This window comes from Taudactylus pleione, unplaced genomic scaffold (assembly GCF_031769625.1).
Source record: "Taudactylus pleione unplaced genomic scaffold, aTauple2 ptg000013l, whole genome shotgun sequence".
Taxonomy (NCBI): Eukaryota; Metazoa; Chordata; class Amphibia; order Anura; family Myobatrachidae; genus Taudactylus; species Taudactylus pleione.
Window position 1 is genome coordinate 5,252,348 of NW_028284416.1, and position 21,891 is coordinate 5,274,238.

The window sequence follows — 21,891 nt, forward strand, 5'->3', positions numbered from 1 at the left end:
GTATGCAGGACACAGGTGTTGTTGTGTGGTGGGTGTGCAGGACACAGGTGTTGTTGTGTGGTGGGTGTGCAGGACACAGGGGTTGTTGTGTGGTGGGTGCGCAGGACACAGGTGTTGTTGTATGGTGGGTGTGCAGGACACAGGTGTTGTTACGTAGTGCTGGACAGGATGTGTGTGTAGTGACTGGAGAGGACAGGCTGTGTGTGTGTGTGTGTGTGTGTGTGTATGTGTGTGTGTGTGTGTGTGTGTGTGTGTAGCGATTGGAGAGGACAGGCTGTGTGTGTGTAGTGACTGGAGGGGACAGGCTGTGTGTGTGTAGTGACTGGAGAGGACAGGCTGTGTGTGTGTAGTGACTGGAGGGGACAGGCTGTGTGTGTGTAGTGACTGGAGGGGACAGGCTATGTGTGTGTAGTGACTGCAGAGGACAGGCTGTGTGTGTGTGTGTGTGTAGTGACTGCAGAGGACAGGCTGTGTGTGTGTGTGTAGTGACTGGAGAGGACAGCCTGTGTGTGTAGTGACTGGAGGGGACAGGCTGTGTGTGTAGTGACTGGAGGGGACAGGCTGTGTGTGTGTAGTGACTGGAGGGGACAGGCTGTGTGTGTGTAGTGACTGGAGAGGACAGGCTGTGTGTGTAGTGACTGGAGGGGACAGGCTGTGTGTGTGTAGTGACTGGAGGGGACAGGCTGTGTGTGTGTAGTGACTGGAGAGGACAGGCTGTGTGTGTAGTGACTGGAGAGGGCAGGCTGTGTGTGTGTAGTGACTGGAGAGGACAGGCTGTGTGTGTGTAGTGACTGGAGAGGGCAGGCTGTATGTGTGTAGTGACTGGAGAGGACAGGATGTGTGTGTGCAGTGACTGGAGAGGACAGGCTGTGTGTGTAGTGACTGGAGAGGACAGGCTGTGTGTGTGTAGTGACTGGAGGGGACAGGCTGTGTGTGTGTAGTGACTGCAGAGGACAGGCTGTGTGTGTGTGTAGTGACTGGAGAGGACAGGCTGTGTGTGTGTATAGTGACTGGAGAGGACAGGCTGTGTGTGTGTAGGGACTGGAGAGGACAGGCTGTGTGTGTGTAGTGACTGCAGAGGACAGGCTGTGTGTGTGTGTGTGTAGTGACTGGAGAGGACAGGCTGTGTGTGTGTGTAGTGACTGGAGGGGACAGGCTGTGTGTGTGTAGTGACTGGAGAGGGCAGGCTGTATGTGTGTAGTGACTGGAGAGGACAGGATGTGTGTGTGCAGTGACTGGAGAGGACAGGCTGTGTGTGTAGTGACTGGAGGGGACAGGCTGTGTGTGTGTGTAGCGAATGGAGAGGACAGGCTGTGTGTGTAGTGACTGGAGAGGACAGGCTGTGTGTGTGTAGTGACTGGAGAGGACAGGCTGTGTGTGTGTAGTGACTGGAGAGGACAGGCTGTGTGTGTGTAGTGCCTGGAGAGGACAGGCTGTGTGTGTGTAGTGACTGGAGAGGACAGGCTGTGTGTGTGTAGTGACTGGAGAGGACAGGCTGTGCGTGTAGTGACTGGAGAGGACAGGCTGTGTGTGTAGTGACTGGAGAGGACAGGCTGTGTGTGTAGTGACTGGAGGGGACAGGCTGTGTGTGTGTAGTGACTGGAGAGGACAGGCTGTGTGTGTGTGTTGACTGGAGAGGACAGGCTGTGTGTGTAGTGACTGGAGAAGACAGGCTGTGTGTGTAGTGACTGGAGGAGACAGGCTGTGTGTGTGTGTGTGTGTGTAGTGACTGGAGAGGACAGGCTGTGTGTGTGTGTTGACTGGAGAGGACAGGCTGTGTGTGTAGTGACTGGAGAGGACAGGCTGTGTGTGTAGTGACTGGAGGAGACAGGCTGTGTGTGTGTGTAGTGACTGGAGAGGACAGGCTGTGTGTGTAGTGACTGGAGGGGACAGGCTGTGTGTGTGTGTGTGTGTGTGTAGTGACTGGAGAGGACAGGCTGTGTGTGTGTAGTGACTGGAGAGGACAGGCTGTGTGTGTGTAGTGACTGGAGAGGACAGGCAGCGTGTGTAGTGACTGGAGGGGACAGGCTGTGTGTGTAGTGACTGGAGAGGACAGGCTGTTTGTGTAGTGACTGGAGGAGACAGGCTGTGTGTGTGTGTAGTGACTGGAGAGGACAGGTTGTGTGTGTAGTGACTGGAGGGGACAGGCTGTGTGTGTGTGTAGTGACTGGAGAGGACAGGCTGTGTGTGTGTAGTGACTGGAGAGGACAGGCTGTGTGTGTGTAGTGACTGGAGAGGACAGGCTGTGTGTGTGTGTTGACTGGAGAGGACAGGCTGTGTGTGTAGTGACTGGAGAGGACAGGCTGTGTGTGTAGTGACTGGAGGAGACAGGCTGTGTGTGTGTGTAGTGACTGGAGAGGACAGGCTGTGTGTGTGTGTTGACTGGAGAGGACAGGCTGTGTGTGTAGTGACTGGAGAGGACAGGCTGTGTGTGTAGTGACTGGAGGAGACAGGCTGTGTGTGTGTGTAGTGACTGGAGAGGACAGGCTGTGTGTGTAGTGACTGGAGGGGACAGGCTGTGTGTGTGTGTGTGTGTGTGTGTGTGTGTAGTGACTGGAGAGGACAGGCTGTGTGTGTGTAGTGACTGGAGAGGACAGGCAGCGTGTGTAGTGACTGGAGGGGACAGGCTGTGCGTGTAGTGACTGGAGAGGACAGGCTGTTTGTGTAGTGACTGGAGGAGACAGGCTGTGTGTGTGTGTAGTGACTGGAGAGGACAGGTTGTGTGTGTAGTGACTGGAGGGGACAGGCTGTGTGTGTGTGTAGTGACTGGAGAGGACAGGCAGCGTGTGTAGTGACTGGAGGGGACAGGCTGTGTGTGTAGTGACTGGAGAGGACAGGCTGTTTGTGTAGTGACTGGAGGAGACAGGCTGTGTGTGTGTGTAGTGACTGGAGAGGACAGGTTGTGTGTGTAGTGACTGGAGGGGACAGGCTGTGTGTGTGTGTAGTGACTGGAGAGGACAGGCTGTGTGTGTGTAGTGACTGGAGAGGACAGGCTGTGTGTGTGTAGTGACTGGAGAGGACAGGCTGTGTGTGTGTGTTGACTGGAGAGGACAGGCTGTGTGTGTAGTGACTGGAGAGGACAGGCTGTGTGTGTAGTGACTGGAGGAGACAGGCTGTGTGTGTGTGTAGTGACTGGAGAGGACAGGCTGTGTGTGTGTGTTGACTGGAGAGGACAGGCTGTGTGTGTAGTGACTGGAGAGGACAGGCTGTGTGTGTAGTGACTGGAGGAGACAGGCTGTGTGTGTGTGTAGTGACTGGAGAGGACAGGCTGTGTGTGTAGTGACTGGAGGGGACAGGCTGTGTGTGTGTGTGTGTGTGTGTAGTGACTGGAGAGGACAGGCTGTGTGTGTGTAGTGACTGGAGAGGACAGGCTGTGTGTGTGTAGTGACTGGAGAGGACAGGCAGCGTGTGTAGTGACTGGAGGGGACAGGCTGTGTGTGTAGTGACTGGAGAGGACAGGCTGTTTGTGTAGTGACTGGAGGAGACAGGCTGTGTGTGTGTGTAGTGACTGGAGAGGACAGGTTGTGTGTGTAGTGACTGGAGGGGACAGGCTGTGTGTGTGTGTAGTGACTGGAGAGGACAGGCTGTGTGTGTGTAGTGACTGGAGAGGACAGGCTGTGTGTGTGTAGTGACTGGAGAGGACAGGCTGTGTGTGTGTGTGTGTGTGTGTGTATAGTGACTGGAGAGGACAGGCTGTGTGTGTAGTGACTGGAGAGGACAGGCTGTGTGTGTAGTGACTGGAGGAGACAGGCTGTGTGTGTGTGTAGTGACTGGAGAGGACAGGCTGTGTGTGTGTGTAGTGACTGGAGGGGACAGGCTGTGTGTGTGTAGTGACTGGAGAGGACAGGCTGTGTGTGTGTAGTGACTGGAGGGGACAGGCTGTGTGTGTGTAGTGACTGGAGGGGACAGGCTATGTGTGTGTAGTGACTGCAGAGGACAGGCTGTGTGTGTGTGTGTAGTGACTGCAGAGGACAGGCTGTGTGTGTGTGTGTAGTGACTGGAGAGGACAGCCTGTGTGTGTAGTGACTGGAGGGGACAGGCTGTGTGTGTAGTGACTGGAGGGGACAGGCTGTGTGTGTGTAGTGACTGGAGGGGACAGGCTGTGTGTGTGTAGTGACTGGAGAGGACAGGCTGTGTGTGTAGTGACTGGAGGGGACAGGCTGTGTGTGTGTAGTGACTGGAGGGGACAGGCTGTGTGTGTGTAGTGACTGGAGAGGACAGGCTGTGTGTGTAGTGACTGGAGAGGGCAGGCTGTGTGTGTGTAGTGACTGGAGAGGACAGGCTGTGTGTGTGTAGTGACTGGAGAGGACAGGATGTGTGTGTGCAGTGACTGGAGAGGACAGGCTGTGTGTGTAGTGACTGGAGAGGACAGGCTGTGTGTGTAGTGACTGGAGAGGACAGGCTGTGTGTGTGTAGTGACTGGAGGGGACAGGCTGTGTGTGTGTAGTGACTGCAGAGGACAGGCTGTGTGTGTGTGTAGTGACTGGAGAGGACAGGCTGTGTGTGTGTATAGTGACTGGAGAGGACAGGCTGTGTGTGTGTAGGGACTGGAGAGGACAGGCTGTGTGTGTGTAGTGACTGCAGAGGACAGGCTGTGTGTGTGTGTGTGTAGTGACTGGAGAGGACAGGCTGTGTGTGTGTGTAGTGACTGGAGGGGACAGGCTGTGTGTGTGTAGTGACTGGAGAGGGCAGGCTGTATGTGTGTAGTGACTGGAGAGGACAGGATGTGTGTGTGCAGTGACTGGAGAGGACAGGCTGTGTGTGTAGTGACTGGAGGGGACAGGCTGTGTGTGTGTGTAGCGACTGGAGAGGACAGGCTGTGTGTGTAGTGACTGGAGAGGACAGGCTGTGTGTGTGTAGTGACTGGAGAGGACAGGCTGTGTGTGTGTAGTGACTGGAGAGGACAGGCTGTGTGTGTGTAGTGCCTGGAGAGGACAGGCTGTGTGTGTGTAGTGACTGGAGAGGACAGGCTGTGTGTGTGTAGTGACTGGAGAGGACAGGCTGTGCGTGTAGTGACTGGAGAGGACAGGCTGTGTGTGTAGTGACTGGAGAGGACAGGCTGTGTGTGTAGTGACTGGAGGGGACAGGCTGTGTGTGTGTAGTGACTGGAGAGGACAGGCTGTGTGTGTGTGTTGACTGGAGAGGACAGGCTGTGTGTGTAGTGACTGGAGAAGACAGGCTGTGTGTGTAGTGACTGGAGGAGACAGGCTGTGTGTGTGTGTGTTTAGTGACTGGAGAGGACAGGCTGTGTGTGTGTGTTGACTGGAGAGGACAGGCTGTGTGTGTAGTGACTGGAGAGGACAGGCTGTGTGTGTAGTGACTGGAGGAGACAGGCTGTGTGTGTGTGTAGTGACTGGAGAGGACAGGCTGTGTGTGTAGTGACTGGAGGGGACAGGCTGTGTGTGTGTGTGTGTGTAGTGACTGGAGAGGACAGGCTGTGTGTGTGTAGTGACTGGAGAGGACAGGCTGTGTGTGTGTAGTGACTGGAGAGGACAGGCAGCGTGTGTAGTGACTGGAGGGGACAGGCTGTGTGTGTAGTGACTGGAGAGGACAGGCTGTTTGTGTAGTGACTGGAGGAGACAGGCTGTGTGTGTGTGTAGTGACTGGAGAGGACAGGTTGTGTGTGTAGTGACTGGAGGGGACAGGCTGTGTGTGTGTGTAGTGACTGGAGAGGACAGGCTGTGTGTGTGTAGTGACTGGAGAGGACAGGCTGTGTGTGTGTAGTGACTGGAGAGGACAGGCTGTGTGTGTGTGTTGACTGGAGAGGACAGGCTGTGTGTGTAGTGACTGGAGAGGACAGGCTGTGTGTGTAGTGACTGGAGGAGACAGGCTGTGTGTGTGTGTAGTGACTGGAGAGGACAGGCTGTGTGTGTGTGTTGACTGGAGAGGACAGGCTGTGTGTGTAGTGACTGGAGAGGACAGGCTGTGTGTGTAGTGACTGGAGGAGACAGGCTGTGTGTGTGTGTAGTGACTGGAGAGGACAGGCTGTGTGTGTAGTGACTGGAGGGGACAGGCTGTGTGTGTGTGTGTGTGTGTGTGTGTGTGTGTGTGTGTGTGTGTGTGTGTAGTGACTGGAGAGGACAGGCTGTGTGTGTGTAGTGACTGGAGAGGACAGGCTGTGTGTGTGTAGTGACTGGAGAGGACAGGCAGCGTGTGTAGTGACTGGAGGGGACAGGCTGTGTGTGTAGTGACTGGAGAGGACAGGCTGTTTGTGTAGTGACTGGAGGAGACAGGCTGTGTGTGTGTGTAGTGACTGGAGAGGACAGGTTGTGTGTGTAGTGACTGGAGGGGACAGGCTGTGTGTGTGTGTAGTGACTGGAGAGGACAGGCAGCGTGTGTAGTGACTGGAGGGGACAGGCTGTGTGTGTAGTGACTGGAGAGGACAGGCTGTTTGTGTAGTGACTGGAGGAGACAGGCTGTGTGTGTGTGTAGTGACTGGAGAGGACAGGTTGTGTGTGTAGTGACTGGAGGGGACAGGCTGTGTGTGTGTGTAGTGACTGGAGAGGACAGGCTGTGTGTGTGTAGTGACTGGAGAGGACAGGCTGTGTGTGTAGTGACTGGAGAGGACAGGCTGTGTGTGTGTGTTGACTGGAGAGGACAGGCTGTGTGTGTAGTGACTGGAGAGGACAGGCTGTGTGTGTAGTGACTGGAGGAGACAGGCTGTGTGTGTGTGTAGTGACTGGAGAGGACAGGCTGTGTGTGTGTGTTGACTGGAGAGGACAGGCTGTGTGTGTAGTGACTGGAGAGGACAGGCTGTGCGTGTAGTGACTGGAGGAGACAGGCTGTGTGTGTGTGTAGTGACTGGAGAGGACAGGCTGTGTGTGTAGTGACTGGAGGGGACAGGCTGTGTGTGTGTGTGTGTGTGTAGTGACTGGAGAGGACAGGCTGTGTGTGTGTAGTGACTGGAGAGGACAGGCTGTGTGTGTGTAGTGACTGGAGAGGACAGGCAGCGTGTGTAGTGACTGGAGGGGACAGGCTGTGTGTGTAGTGACTGGAGAGGACAGGCTGTTTGTGTAGTGACTGGAGGAGACAGGCTGTGTGTGTGTGTAGTGACTGGAGAGGACAGGTTGTGTGTGTAGTGACTGGAGGGGACAGGCTGTGTGTGTGTGTAGTGACTGGAGAGGACAGGCAGCGTGTGTAGTGACTGGAGGGGACAGGCTGTGTGTGTAGTGACTGGAGAGGACAGGCTGTTTGTGTAGTGACTGGAGGAGACAGGCTGTGTGTGTGTGTAGTGACTGGAGAGGACAGGTTGTGTGTGTAGTGACTGGAGGGGACAGGCTGTGTGTGTGTGTAGTGACTGGAGAGGACAGGCTGTGTGTGTGTAGTGACTGGAGAGGACAGGCTGTGTGTGTGTAGTGACTGGAGAGGACAGGCTGTGTGTGTGTAGTGACTGGAGAGGACAGGCTGTGTGTGTGTGTTGACTGGAGAGGACAGGCTGTGTGTGTAGTGACTGGAGAGGACAGGCTGTGTGTGTAGTGACTGGAGGAGACAGGCTGTGTGTGTGTGTAGTGACTGGAGAGGACAGGCTGTGTGTGTGTGTTGACTGGAGAGGACAGGCTGTGTGTGTAGTGACTGGAGAGGACAGGCTGTGTGTGTAGTGACTGGAGGAGACAGGCTGTGTGTGTGTGTAGTGACTGGAGAGGACAGGCTGTGTGTGTATTGACTGGAGGGGACAGGCTGTGTGTGTGTGTGTGTGTGTGTGTGTGTGTAGTGACTGGAGAGGACAGGCTGTGTGTGTGTAGTGACTGGAGAGGACAGGCTGTGTGTGTGTAGTGACTGGAGAGGACAGGCAGCGTGTGTAGTGACTGGAGGGGACAGGCTGTGTGTGTAGTGACTGGAGAGGACAGGCTGTTTGTGTAGTGACTGGAGGAGACAGGCTGTGTGTGTGTGTAGTGACTGGAGAGGACAGGTTGTGTGTGTAGTGACTGGAGGGGACAGGCTGTGTGTGTGTGTAGTGACTGGAGAGGACAGGCTGTGTGTGTGTAGTGACTGGAGAGGACAGGCTGTGTGTGTGTAGTGACTGGAGAGGACAGGCTGTGTGTGTAGTGACTGGAGGAGACAGGCTGTGTGTGTGTGTAGTGACTGGAGAGGACAGGCTGTGTGTGTGTGTAGTGACTGGAGGGGACAGGCTGTGTGTGTGTGGTGACTGGAGAGGACAGGCTGTGTGTGTGTAGTGACTGGAGGGGACAGGCTGTGTGTGTGTAGTGACTGGAGGGGACAGGCTATGTGTGTGTAGTGACAGCAGAGGACAGGCTGTGTGTGTGTGTGTGTAGTGACTGCAGAGGACAGGCTGTGTGTGTGTGTGTAGTGACTGGAGAGGACAGCCTGTGTGTGTAGTGACTGGAGGGGACAGGCTGTGTGTGTAGTGACTGGAGGGGACAGGCTGTGTGTGTGTAGTGACTGGAGGGGACAGGCTGTGTGTGTGTAGTGACTGGAGAGGACAGGCTGTGTGTGTAGTGACTGGAGGGGACAGGCTGTGTGTGTGTAGTGACTGGAGAGGACAGGCTGTGTGTGTAGTGACTGGAGAGGGCAGGCTGTGTGTGTGTAGTGACTGGAGAGGACAGGCTGTGTGTGTGTAGTGACTGGAGAGGACAGGATGTGTGTGTGCAGTGACTGGAGAGGACAGGCTGTGTGTGTAGTGACTGGAGAGGACAGGCTGTGTGTGTAGTGACTGGAGAGGACAGGCTGTGTGTGTGTAGTGACTGGAGGGGACAGGCTGTGTGTGTGTAGTGACTGCAGAGGACAGGCTGTGTGTGTGTGTAGTGACTGGAGAGGACAGGCTGTGTGTGTGTATAGTGACTGGAGAGGACAGGCTGTGTGTGTGTAGGGACTGGAGAGGACAGGCTGTGTGTGTAGTGACTGGAGAGGACAGGCTGTGTGTGTGTAGTGACTGCAGAGGACAGGCTGTGTGTGTGTGTGTGGTGACTGGAGAGGACAGGCTGTGTGTGTGTGTAGTGACTGGAGGGGACAGGCTGTGTGTGTGTAGTGACTGGAGAGGGCAGGCTGTATGTGTGTAGTGACTGGAGAGGACAGGATGTGTGTGTGCAGTGACTGGAGAGGACAGGCTGTGTGTGTAGTGACTGGAGGGGACAGGCTGTGTGTGTGTGTAGCGACTGGAGAGGACAGGCTGTGTGTGTAGTGACTGGAGAGGACAGGCTGTGTGTGTGTAGTGACTGGAGAGGACAGGCTGTGTGTGTGTAGTGACTGGAGAGGACAGGCTGTGTGTGTGTAGTGCCTGGAGAGGACAGGCTGTGTGTGTGTAGTGACTGGAGAGGACAGGCTGTGTGTGTGTAGTGACTGGAGAGGACAGGCTGTGCGTGTAGTGACTGGAGAGGACAGGCTGTGTGTGTAGTGACTGGAGAGGACAGGCTGTGTGTGTAGTGACTGGAGGGGACAGGCTGTGTGTGTGTAGTGACTGGAGAGGACAGGCTGTGTGTGTGTGTTGACTGGAGAGGACAGGCTGTGTGTGTAGTGACTGGAGAAGACAGGCTGTGTGTGTAGTGACTGGAGGAGACAGGCTGTGTGTGTGTGTGTGTAGTGACTGGAGAGGACAGGCTGTGTGTGTGTGTTGACTGGAGAGGACAGGCTGTGTGTGTAGTGACTGGAGAGGACAGGCTGTGTGTGTAGTGACTGGAGGAGACAGGCTGTGTGTGTGTGTAGTGACTGGAGAGGACAGGCTGTGTGTGTAGTGACTGGAGGGGACAGGCTGTGTGTGTGTGTGTGTGTGTGTGTAGTGACTGGAGAGGACAGGCTGTGTGTGTGTAGTGACTGGAGAGGACAGGCTGTGTGTGTGTAGTGACTGGAGAGGACAGGCAGCGTGTGTAGTGACTGGAGGGGACAGGCTGTGTGTGTAGTGACTGGAGAGGACAGGCTGTTTGTGTAGTGACTGGAGGAGACAGGCTGTGTGTGTGTGTAGTGACTGGAGAGGACAGGTTGTGTGTGTAGTGACTGGAGGGGACAGGCTGTGTGTGTGTGTAGTGACTGGAGAGGACAGGCTGTGTGTGTGTAGTGACTGGAGAGGACAGGCTGTGTGTGTGTAGTGACTGGAGAGGACAGGCTGTGTGTGTGTGTTGACTGGAGAGGACAGGCTGTGTGTGTAGTGACTGGAGAGGACAGGCTGTGTGTGTAGTGACTGGAGGGGACAGGCTGTGTGTGTGTGTAGTGACTGGAGAGGACAGGCTGTGTGTGTGTGTTGACTGGAGAGGACAGGCTGTGTGTGTAGTGACTGGAGAGGACAGGCTGTGTGTGTAGTGACTGGAGGAGACAGGCTGTGTGTGTGTGTAGTGACTGGAGAGGACAGGCTGTGTGTGTAGTGACTGGAGGGGACAGGCTGTGTGTGTGTGTGTGTGTGTGTGTGTGTGTGTAGTGACTGGAGAGGACAGGCTGTGTGTGTGTAGTGACTGGAGAGGACAGGCTGTGTGTGTGTATTGACTGGAGAGGACAGGCAGCGTGTGTAGTGACTGGAGGGGACAGGCTGTGTGTGTAGTGACTGGAGAGGACAGGCTGTTTGTGTAGTGACTGGAGGAGACAGGCTGTGTGTGTGTGTAGTGACTGGAGAGGACAGGTTGTGTGTGTAGTGACTGGAGGGGACAGGCTGTGTGTGTGTGTAGTGACTGGAGAGGACAGGCAGCGTGTGTAGTGACTGGAGGGGATAGGCTGTGTGTGTAGTGACTGGAGAGGACAGGCTGTTTGTGTAGTGACTGGAGGAGACAGGCTGTGTGTGTGTGTAGTGACTGGAGAGGACAGGTCGTGTGTGTAGTGACTGGAGGGGACAGGCTGTGTGTGTGTGTAGTGACTGGAGAGGACAGGCTGTGTGTGTGTAGTGACTGGAGAGGACAGGCTGTGTGTGTGTAGTGACTGGAGAGGACAGGCTGTGTGTGTGTGTTGACTGGAGAGGACAGGCTGTGTGTGTAGTGACTGGAGAGGACAGGCTGTGTGTGTAGTGACTGGAGGAGACAGGCTGTGTGTGTGTGTAGTGACTGGAGAGGACAGGCTGTGTGTGTGTGTTGACTGGAGAGGACAGGCTGTGTGTGTAGTGACTGGAGAGGACAGGCTGTGTGTGTAGTGACTGGAGGAGACAGGCTGTGTGTGTGTGTAGTGACTGGAGAGGACAGGTTGTGTGTGTAGTGACTGGAGGGGACAGGCTGTGTGTGTGTGTAGTGACTGGAGAGGACAGGCAGCGTGTGTAGTGACTGGAGGGGATAGGCTGTGTGTGTAGTGACTGGAGAGGACAGGCTGTTTGTGTAGTGACTGGAGGAGACAGGCTGTGTGTGTGTGTAGTGACTGGAGAGGACAGGTCGTGTGTGTAGTGACTGGAGGGGACAGGCTGTGTGTGTGTGTAGTGACTGGAGAGGACAGGCTGTGTGTGTGTAGTGACTGGAGAGGACAGGCTGTGTGTGTGTAGTGACTGGAGAGGACAGGCTGTGTGTGTGTGTTGACTGGAGAGGACAGGCTGTGTGTGTAGTGACTGGAGAGGACAGGCTGTGTGTGTAGTGACTGGAGGAGACAGGCTGTGTGTGTGTGTAGTGACTGGAGAGGACAGGCTGTGTGTGTGTGTTGACTGGAGAGGACAGGCTGTGTGTGTAGTGACTGGAGAGGACAGGCTGTGTGTGTAGTGACTGGAGGAGACAGGCTGTGTGTGTGTGTAGTGACTGGAGAGGACAGGCTGTGTGTGTAGTGACTGGAGGGGACAGGCTGTGTGTGTGTGTGTGTGTAGTGACTGGAGAGGACAGGCTGTGTGTGTGTAGTGACTGGAGAGGACAGGCAGCGTGTGTAGTGACTGGAGGGGACAGGCTGTGTGTGTAGTGACTGGAGAGGACAGGCTGTTTGTGTAGTGACTGGAGGAGACAGGCTGTGTGTGTGTGTAGTGACTGGAGAGGACAGGTTGTGTGTGTAGTGACTGGAGGGGACAGGCTGTGTGTGTGTGTAGTGACTGGAGAGGACAGGCTGTGTGTGTGTAGTGACTGGAGAGGACAGGCTGTGTGTGTGTAGTGACTGGAGAGGACAGGCTGTGTGTGTAGTGACTGGAGGAGACAGGCTGTGTGTGTGTGTAGTGACTGTAGAGGACAGGCTGTGTGTGTAGTGACTGGAGGGGACAGGCTGTGTGTGTGTGTAGTGACTGGAGAGGACTAGCTGTGTGTGTGTAGTGACTGGCTGTATGTGTGCACATCATTGCTAGTTCTGAGTGTATGGGGGAAATGCTCCATGGGCTGTACATTTGGATTATCTTAATCAACAGTCACATTGTTGCAGTTACAGCCAGTAAAACACATTACATTCTATTCTTTTAGGAATGCCAGGTTGGCCTGAATTTTGCAAATGAAGATGAAGCTGATGTATTTCGAGCTGTTGTGGAAGAAAAGTTACAAAAAAAACATAGGCAAGGTAAAAATACATGGCGGCCAAATTGTCCCTGGTGTCCCGGTGCAGTTAGCAGCTGTGTCCCTGGTGTCCCGGTGCAGTTAGCAGCTGTGTCCCTGGTGTCCCGGTGCAGTTAGCAGGTGCGTCCCTGGTGTCCCGGTGCAGTTAGCAGATGTGTCCCTGGTGTCCCGATGCAGTTAGCAGGTGTGTCCCTGGTGTCCCGGTGCAGTTAGCAGGTGTGTCCCTGGTGTCCCGGTGCAGTTCGCAGGTGTGTCCCTGGTGTCCCGGTGCAGTTAGCAGGTGTGTCCCTGGTGTCCCGGTGCAGTTAGCAGGTGTGTCCCGGTGCAGTTAGCAGATGTGTCCCTGGTGTCCCGGTGCAGTTAGCAGGTGTGTCCCTGGTGTCCCGGTGCAGTTAGCAGGTGTGTCCCTGGTGTCCCGGTGAAGTTAGCAGGTGTGTCCCTGGTGTCCCGATGCAGTTAGCAGGTGTGTCCCAGTGCAGTTAGCAGGTGTGTCCCTGGTGTCCCGGTGCAGTTAGCAGGTGTGTCCCTGGTGTCCCGGTGCAGTTAGCAGGTGTGTCCCGGTGCAGTTAGCAGGTGCGTCCCTGGTGTCCCGGTGCAGTTAGCAGGTGTGTCCCTGGTGTCCCGATGCAGTTAGCAGGTGTGTCCCTGGTGTCCCGGTGCAGTTAGCAGGTGTGTCCCTGGTGTCCCGGTGCAGTTAGCAGGTGTGTCCCGGTGCAGTTAACAGGTGTGTCCCTGGTGTCCCGGTGCAGTTAGCAGGTGTGTCCCTGGTGTCCCGATTCAGTTAGCAGATGTGTCCCTGGTGTCCCGGTGCAGTTAGCAGGTGTGTCCCTGGTGTCCCGATGCAGCTAGCAGGTGTGTCCCTGGTGTCCTGCTGCAGTTAGCAGGTGTGTCCCTGGTGTCCCGATGCAGTTAGCAGCTGTGTCCCTGGTGTCCCGGTGCAGTTAGCAGGTGTGTCCTCGGTGTCCCAGTGCAGTTGGCAGGTGTGTCCCTGGTATCCCGGTGCAGTTAGCAGGTGTGTCCCTGGTGTCCCGGTGCAGTTAGCAGGTGTGTCCCTGGTATCCCGGTGCAGTTAGCAGGTATGTCCTCGGTGTCCCAGTGCAGTTGGCAGGTGCGTCCCTGGTGTCCCGGTGCAGTTAGCAGCTGTGTCCCTGGTGTCCCGGTGCAGTTAGCAGGTGTGTCCTCGGTGTCCCAGTGCAGTTGGCAGGTGTGTCCCTGGTATCCCGGTGCAGTTAGCAGGTGTGTCCCTGGTGTCCCGGTGCAGTTAGCAGGTGTGTCCCTGGTATCCCGCTGCAGTTAGCAGGTATGTCCTCGGTGTCGCAGTGCAGTTGGCAGGTGCGTCCCTGGTGTCCCGGTGCAGTTAGCAGCTGTGTCCCTGGTGTCCCGGTGCAGTTAGCAGGTGTGTCCTCAGTGTCCCAGTGCAGTTGGCAGGTGTGTCCCTGGTATCCCGGTGCAGTTAGCAGGTGTGTCCCTGGTGTCCCGGTGCAGTTAGCAGGTGTGTCCCTGGTATCCCGGTGCAGTTAGCAGGTGTGTCCTCGGTGTCCCAGTGCAGTTGGCAGGTGCGTCCCTGGTGTCCCGGTGCAGTTAGCAGCTGTGTCCCTGGTGTCCCGATGTAGTTAGGAGGTGTGTCCCTGGTGTCCCGATGTAGTTGGCAGGTGTGTCCCGGTGCAGTTAGCAGGTGCGTCCCTGGTGTCCCGGTGCAGTTAGCAGATGTGTCTCTGACATTTGTATCAACGTTATCCAGAGTACAGTGAGATGGTCAGTGAGGCCACTGCAATGGCGCTGAAGCAAGATAAGGAGGATGGGCGCCAAACGGTCCGCCAACCAATGACACAAAGGAAAGGGAGACAGGCAGATAAGCCCACCCTCTCTCTCTCAATTCAGCTAAGCTAAGGGGTGAAGGTAACCTTGGGATTCCCACCCGCCCGGCAGCATTTAAACATAAGATAAGAGAATAAAATAAGGGTTTTTTAAACCGTATATGTGATCTATGTGTGTTAAGAAATGGAAAAAAGAAATAGTGAACAATACCTGGCTGAATGTCAGGGCCGGATTAAGGCTTGTGGGGGCCCTGGGGCAACTACTGTATATTGTGTGGGCCCCCAACAAGCCACATGGAGCCTAACCCCCGCCACTAATTCTGGGCTGGCTCTGTGCTCTTATGAATGCAGCAGCACAGTCAGCGCAGCTGCATACAACGCAGAGCGGCTCCTGAGGACCGACATCAGTGATCAGCGTCACGGACATGATGTGTCACATGACGCTAATGAGGGGACTCTGGAGCCGCTCTGCGCTGTATACAGTGACTACACTACTCCATTCAGACAGAGCCGCTGCTGCTGAGCCCCCATCCAGGAACAGGTGACACTGGACATCTGTTAGGGGCCCCTCTGTGTGTGGGGCCCCGGGGCGACCGCTCCTGTCGCCCCCCCTTAATCCAGCCCTGCTAAATGTACTAGGCAGCAGGTTTGTGAAAGTGTCAAGATTTCGGCAACTTACTAGTCACATGTAAAGCACCAGTGATTATTAGGGCAAAAGCAGGTTTGGTTACTTTCTATCCCGGTGATCATTTAATTGTGTTAAATAAAGCTGTGAACATTTTGCTTAAAATACGTCTGAGTCATTCATGGTTAGCGCACGGCAGCGCCAGCGGGTCAGTCTGTGCCCTTACAGAATCTTGTAGAGATGGACATTAGCTCGCAAAAGACTTTGGCCGTGCCTAGGTGCTGGGCGTGGGCGCGGATCCTGTATACATCACTATGGCGTTGTCACATGCATTGGAGGCCTTGATAGTGGCACCGCAGGTGAGGTATGGTCCCACTACAGAGTAATCTGTACCCGCCCCTCCTCTTGGCGCCCTTTTATACAGGACAGAGAGGCCGATGCTTAGCTACAGTCCTCCGGGCACCAGTACAAAACCTACACACGAGCCCCCAGGACTCGTGGAAGCACCTCCGAGGTCTCTTTAGGAGCGCATTAATGTCACCGGATAGCGCTACTTATGTAGATTCTCTCCTGCTAAACAGACCTGGCTGGTGATTCTGTTGCCACAGCAACAAGAAGAGACCCAAGCTGCATAGTATATTGGGGTTTTAGTAAGACCCCCAGTGCCCTTGGCCAATAGTACAGTCCTGCTACCCCCAGTGCCCTTGGTCCATAGTACAGTCCTCCTGCCCCAGTGCCCTTGGTCCATAGTACAGTCCTGCTGCCCCCAGTGCCCTTGGCCCATAGTACAGTCCTCCAGCCCCCAGTGCCCTTGGTCCATAGTACAGTCCTGCTGCTGGTTATTCTTTCCATATTATAGTGCAAATGATTAGTCTGCCATGGTTTGTTACTGGGCAGCGTGTAATGATGTCTCTTATTATACCCACAGAGAAACGCCAGGCACTGCCACCACCGCCACCAGTGTCAGATGGTAAGTGCACTTCAAGCTGCCAGGGTGAATGTGAGGTTGGATACTAACTAACGAGGTCTCTTTCTATGATTGCCAGATAGAAGAAGCACCCTTCCGCTACCCCCACCACCAGGGCAGTTCTCCAATGGTAAGTGCCAGGAGGAGGGCAAGAAACAAGAAATACGGCTGTGAAGGGTCACTGGATCGGTCAGCTACGTGTGTATGGAAGGAACGGTCCAGTCAGGCACACCGTAGAAGAGTGGAACTCATTGCACCCGCTGCTCTGCCCACTGTCTCCATTTGCTCTGCATGCGACGTGCCTCTCATAGGCCTCGGTCATAAGCGAAGAGTATACCTGTAGAATTAGACATAGTAGGAGCCTGCAGCAGTTAAGCTGGAGATCATTGGCGCCGAGTAAGAAGGAAATTGGGTGTAATTGCTCCCACACGTAAATAAATGCTCATATTCGCCCCCGTATGCTGACGTGCGCATCTGGCAGTATGCCGCCCCTATCTGTACACTTAGCTTGATACCCGTCGTTGGCATCAATGCACACTGACACCCGCCCTGTACTGGCTGCAAGAGATATGTCTCCAAAGTGGCATATTTATGCTATGTCCATCTCTGCGCAGGCCGCACTTCAGCTGAACTTTGCCTAGCAGAGAGCGCACCATCACAGCCCAGTAAGCTAGAACCAGCCCTCGGCCAATCCGAACGATTCTATGTGACACTACTAGTACCCCGGTCATTGTTATTTCTTTTGCTGCCTGGTGTTGTCATTTCCTGCATCCATAACCGTGTGATACGTGTCACCCTAGGCCCTCCCAGTCCACTTCCGCAAATCCCTTCCCCAAGCATGAACATAGCAGCGGTCAGCATTCAGAACCCCGACATCACATCTAGCAGATACCGGGCCCTTCCCACACCCAGCGACAAGTCCAAAAGCAAGAAGGGGAAGAAGAAATTCTCCAAAGCTGATATTGGGGCTCCATGTGGTTTCAAGTAAGTTTATATAAGAGATTTATTTTGAATAATAATAATAATAAAAAATTGTTAATTGGAAGGTTGATGGGATATGTTTCGGTAAAGGTAAGGAGGAGCGTTAGCCCCTGTCACATACTGTAGCATATTTGTGGCATGGGAACTCATAGCACAACTACAGTATAGCAGCTGCAGTCTAGCTGTTGGCCACTAGGTTGCAATGCTCGCCCCTTACATTATCTCTGTTGCTTAGGGCTGGTAGACAGGTCTACGGGTAACTTTCAAAAGCTGAGCCGCAGTGCATCAGATTCCCAAAGGCCATTATGAGATCACAACTCTACATTCACGAGCCAGGAACATAGATATACCGTATGACATATGGGTTGGTGTGACAGCATTGGGACAAATGTAACAGCAAGTGTGGAGATTTGCGGCTTGTCACTCAGCGTGGAGTCACTCAGGCAGAAAGCACTTATAAAGTACAATGGTCCTTTTATTGCACAGTACAAACATCAAAAGAATATACACTTTACAGTATGCCAGGAAGGATTAGCACATACCCTGTTCCCTACCTCTCTAACTCAGTGGCTGCAGTCATCTGTTACTTTGGGTCCCACTATCCTGGTCACTTTCTCACTACAGTATCTAATTGGCCTCTACCAACTTGGACGAGCCATTACAATGCCACCTGCTCCCTCAGGCCCACCGAGTTACCAGAGTCACGGGGTACGATGCTCTGCAGAAGCGTGAGTGAGCTTCTTCGTTCAGCAGGAGGCTAAAACGCCAATGCCTGGACATCTAACAAAAACAACCCCTTCCTGACCATGGACCCTTCCTTCCTATAAGGAGCCAGATTCTTTCATCTCGGACACAGCCTGCATTGACCTTGGGGGGGGGAGTTCCCTCAGCGATTGCCAACTGTTCTAAGGGGGGCTGATACTATAAAATCCAGAATAGCATACAATCCAAACTTGCATAAATGCGATAATTACATTCCATATGGAGTAGAGTCGCTTATCTTTAATGAGTGCACAAAGCACCACAGAGGTAGGTCGAGATCAGTGGACAAGGAATTCTGAAATGATGGAGTATCACTCACCCATCCCTAGGGTAGTACATATGAATAAGACCTTGTTCCACTGTTTCGGTTCAGATTTAGGTGGCTGTTTTGCCAGCAAAACCGAAGTCTCCAGGTACTAGCAAGGTGCGCTATACCAGGACCCAAATTCTCCTCCTTTACTAACGCGTTTCACCTTTAAAAAGCTTTGTCAGGGGATTGAAGATTCAAGGACCGTTCTCCAAAACGGGGCCAGCGGCTGTCCAGTTTTGACGGCCAGGCTGAGCTTTCGCAGGCTGGCCAAAGCAACAACCATGGTCTCGAAGGCCGCAATGGTGACCCGAAGCAACGTCTACGAACACTGCACTCTGGGCCTGATTCACTATAGATCGCAATATAGCGCACGCACGCAGTTCAACTGCGATAGTATGCTAATCCATAGCGATCACAATGCAAACTCAGCACTACATAAGGACGCAGAATTCACCTACACGCACATCCGTAATGCTTAGCAAGACAGCGAAAACATTGGTACAATCAAATACCATTGGACCCATATGCACAGTTAGGACAGGTCAGACCTCACTCAGGAATTGCTTACCTCAGCGCACGCTACGAGGCCTCAGGCTCCGTCTGGTATCACAGTGGATAATTTATGCACGCCCATGCAACGGTGTTGAAATGCACTGGCACGCCTGCCACCGCCCATCACCACCCACAGACTGCACTTTCTGTCAATCACTCTGCGATGGGTCTGCGTAGTCACTGCGATGCATACGCATGTGATCATATATTATATCTATTCCTTACAGGCACAAATACACAGATGCAGGTGACCTATTGGGCCTGATGACTCCTCAATGCCATAAGTAAAAGTTGGGTGATGCATTTCGATTTTAGAAAGCAGCATGGGGAGGGTATATTGTGTAAAAGGCACTTTTGCCGTATATTGGGTAATGGCACTTTGCAGTATATTATGTAATGGCACTTTTGCCATCTATTGTGTAATGGCACTTTGCCATCTATTGTGTAATGGCACATTTGCCATATATTGTGTGATGGCACATTTGCCATATATTGTGTAATGGCACTTTTGCCGTCTATTGTGTAATGGCACATTTGCCATCTATTGTGTAATGGTGTCTATTGTGTAATGGCAGTTTTGCCATATATTGTGTAATGGCACTTTTGCCGTATATTATGTAATGGCACTTTGCCGTATATTGTGTAATGGCACTTTTGCCGTATATTGTGTAATGGCACTTTTGCCGTATATATTGTGTAATGGCACTTTTGCCATCTATTGTGTAATGGCACTTTTGCCGTATATTGTGTAATGGCACAGTGCCGTATATTTATATTGAGCAATGGCACTTTTGACGTATATTGAGCAATGGCACTTTTGGCGTATATTGTGTAATGGCACTTTTGCCGTATATATTGTGTAATGGCACTTTTGCTGTATATTGAGTAATGGCACTTTTGCCGTGTATTGTGTAATGGCACTTTTGCCATATATTGTGTAATGGCACTTTTGCCGTATATTGTGTAATGGAACTTTTGCCGTATATTGTGTAATGGAACTTTGCCGTATATATTGTGTAATGGCACTTTTGCCGTCTATTGTGTAACGGCACTTTTGCCATCTATTGTGTAATGGCACTTTTGCCGTATATTGTGTAATGGAACTTTTGCCGTCTATTGTGTAATGGCACATTTGCCGTCTATTGTGTAATGGTGTCTATTGTGTAATGGCAGTTTTGCCTTATACTGTGTAATGGCACTTTGCCGTATATTGTGTAATGGAACTTTGCTGTATATATTGTGTAATGGCACATTTGCCGTCTATTGTGTAATGGTACATTTGCTGTCTATTGTGTACTGGTGTCTATTGTGTAATGGCAGTTTTGCAGTATATTGTGTAATGGCACTTTGCTGTATATTGTGTAATGGAACTTTGCCGTATATATTGTGTAATGGCACATTTGCCGTCTATTGTGTAATGGCAGTTTTGCCGTCTATTGTGTAATGGCAGTTTTGCCGTCTATTGTGTAATGGCACTTTGTCATCTATTGTGTAATGGCACTTTTGCCGTATATATTGTGTAATGGTACTTTTGCGGCATCACATAAAACGCCATGGCAGGAGAACATTGTAATACTGTGACATTGTCGGTAAATATAACACAAATGTAAGTGCACTGTACACAGCGTATTGTTTCAGGTTGTACAGCGAGTGATGTAAAGAAGATACTATTGTGGCTGTGTTTCTTTTATATGTACAGTATGATGAATTGTGATCATGTATTAGGCTGTGAACCATCCACTCCTTCATTACAGACACGTGAGTCATGTCGGCTGGGATCCAGATAATGGGTTTGATGTAAGTACCCATCATTATGGTGCTTATTTTTTATATTTACTAAAATATTCATAACTCTGTATAGCACAACACCGCAATACCCCTTATCACACCACACACTGCCATCTCCATTCCTATCAGGTGAATGCCCTGGACCCAGAGCTGCGCAATCTTTTCAGCAAAGCGGGGATCAGCGATGCGCAGCTGGCAGATGCAGAGACCTCAAAACTCATCTATGACTTCATTGAGAAGCATGGAGGAGTGGAGGCCGTGAAAGAGGAAATGAGGATGGGAGGTGAGAAATAGAGGCCAAGTGCTGGTATGGGCTTCAGGGGTAAAGCTCAGTGCCCACGCACATCACGTTATTGTGGACCGTATGACTAGATGCGCATGTCACACCAGGAGGACGATGGCCAACAGCATTTTTAGGCAATGCTGATCAAAATTGATCGGATTTTGATCGCTGACCGATTCAAGTCTACTCCGTCCTCTAACACCAGAGCCATACACCAATGACCGTCCTCTAACACCAGAGCCATACACCAATGACCGTCCTCTAACACCAGAGTCATACACCAGTGACCCTCCTCTAACACCAAAGTCATACACCACTGACCGTCCTCTAACACCAGAGTCATACACCACTGACCCTCCTCTAACACAAGCATCATACACCACTGACCCTCCTCTAACACCAGAGTCATACACCACTGACCCTCCTCTAACACCAGAGTCATACACCACTGACTGTCCTCTAACACCAGAGCCATACACCACTGACCGTCCTCTAACACCAGAGTCTTACACCAATGACCGTCCTCTAACACCAGAGTCTTACACCAATGACCGTCCTCTAACACCAGAGTCTTACACCAATGACAGTCCTCTAACACCAGAGCCATACACCAATGACCGTCCTCTAACACTAAAGTCATACACCACTGACCCTCCTCTAACACCAGAGTCATACACCACTGACTGTCATCTAACACAAGCATCATACACCAATGACCGTCCTCTAACACAAGGGGTATCATGAAGGAAAACAGATGAAACCAGCACTTTTAAATAAGTGTAGAGCAGAAAGTAGCAAATGTAGCTTCTAACTCATATGGAGCCCTGAGGGCATCAGTGACAGAAGAAGCCAAAAATCTATCCGAAAAAATATTACTGCCCATCATAATATGCCAATTTTATTCATAGCCTTTGACTGCTGATAACTTTATTAATATTTTCCACTAGGCCTATGAGCTGACAGTCCACAGATAATTACTTCCGTTACTAAATATATTTTTTCTTTACAGATTCAGCCTCACCGCCACCTCCACCACCATCCCGCAATGCACCACTTCCCCCTCCCCCTTCACATGGGAAGGGCAGGTCAGGTCCCTTACCCCCACCACCCTCCAGAGGGTCCATTACCCCACCACCTCCTCCCCCATCTCGCAGCACCCCTGTGCCACCACCTCCTGGCTCGCCCAGAGTACCTCCACCTCCGCGAAGTGGAGCTCCTCCGCCACCCCCACCTCCACCGCCACCACCTGCACCAGAGCTACAACTACCTGGTGGTCCTCCACCTCCTCCACCTCCTATTGTATCTGGGAGCCCGGCTGTACAGCCCTCTACTACCCCTCGTGGCCGGGGAGCACTTCTGGACCAGATTAGACAGGGCATCCAACTAAACAAGGTAAGTGGCTAACAATCATGGTAAAGATCCTGTA

The 21,891-nt window shown here is 52.7% G+C and overlaps 1 protein-coding gene across 1 annotated transcript in view; it reads left to right on the top strand.

The window, feature by feature from the left end:
- The window catches only part of WAS (WASP actin nucleation promoting factor), a 58,323-nt gene that overhangs the window by 31,355 nt on the left and 5,077 nt on the right, over positions 1 to 21,891 (top strand). Inside the window, exons 4-10 of the mRNA XM_088470508.1 lie at positions 12,291 to 12,384; positions 15,751 to 15,792; positions 15,869 to 15,919; positions 16,590 to 16,773; positions 20,149 to 20,191; positions 20,312 to 20,465; positions 21,475 to 21,857. Of these exons, the coding sequence (XP_088326634.1) occupies positions 12,291 to 12,384; positions 15,751 to 15,792; positions 15,869 to 15,919; positions 16,590 to 16,773; positions 20,149 to 20,191; positions 20,312 to 20,465; positions 21,475 to 21,857 (951 nt within the window). The remainder of the gene's footprint in view (positions 1 to 12,290; positions 12,385 to 15,750; positions 15,793 to 15,868; positions 15,920 to 16,589; positions 16,774 to 20,148; positions 20,192 to 20,311; positions 20,466 to 21,474; positions 21,858 to 21,891) is intronic.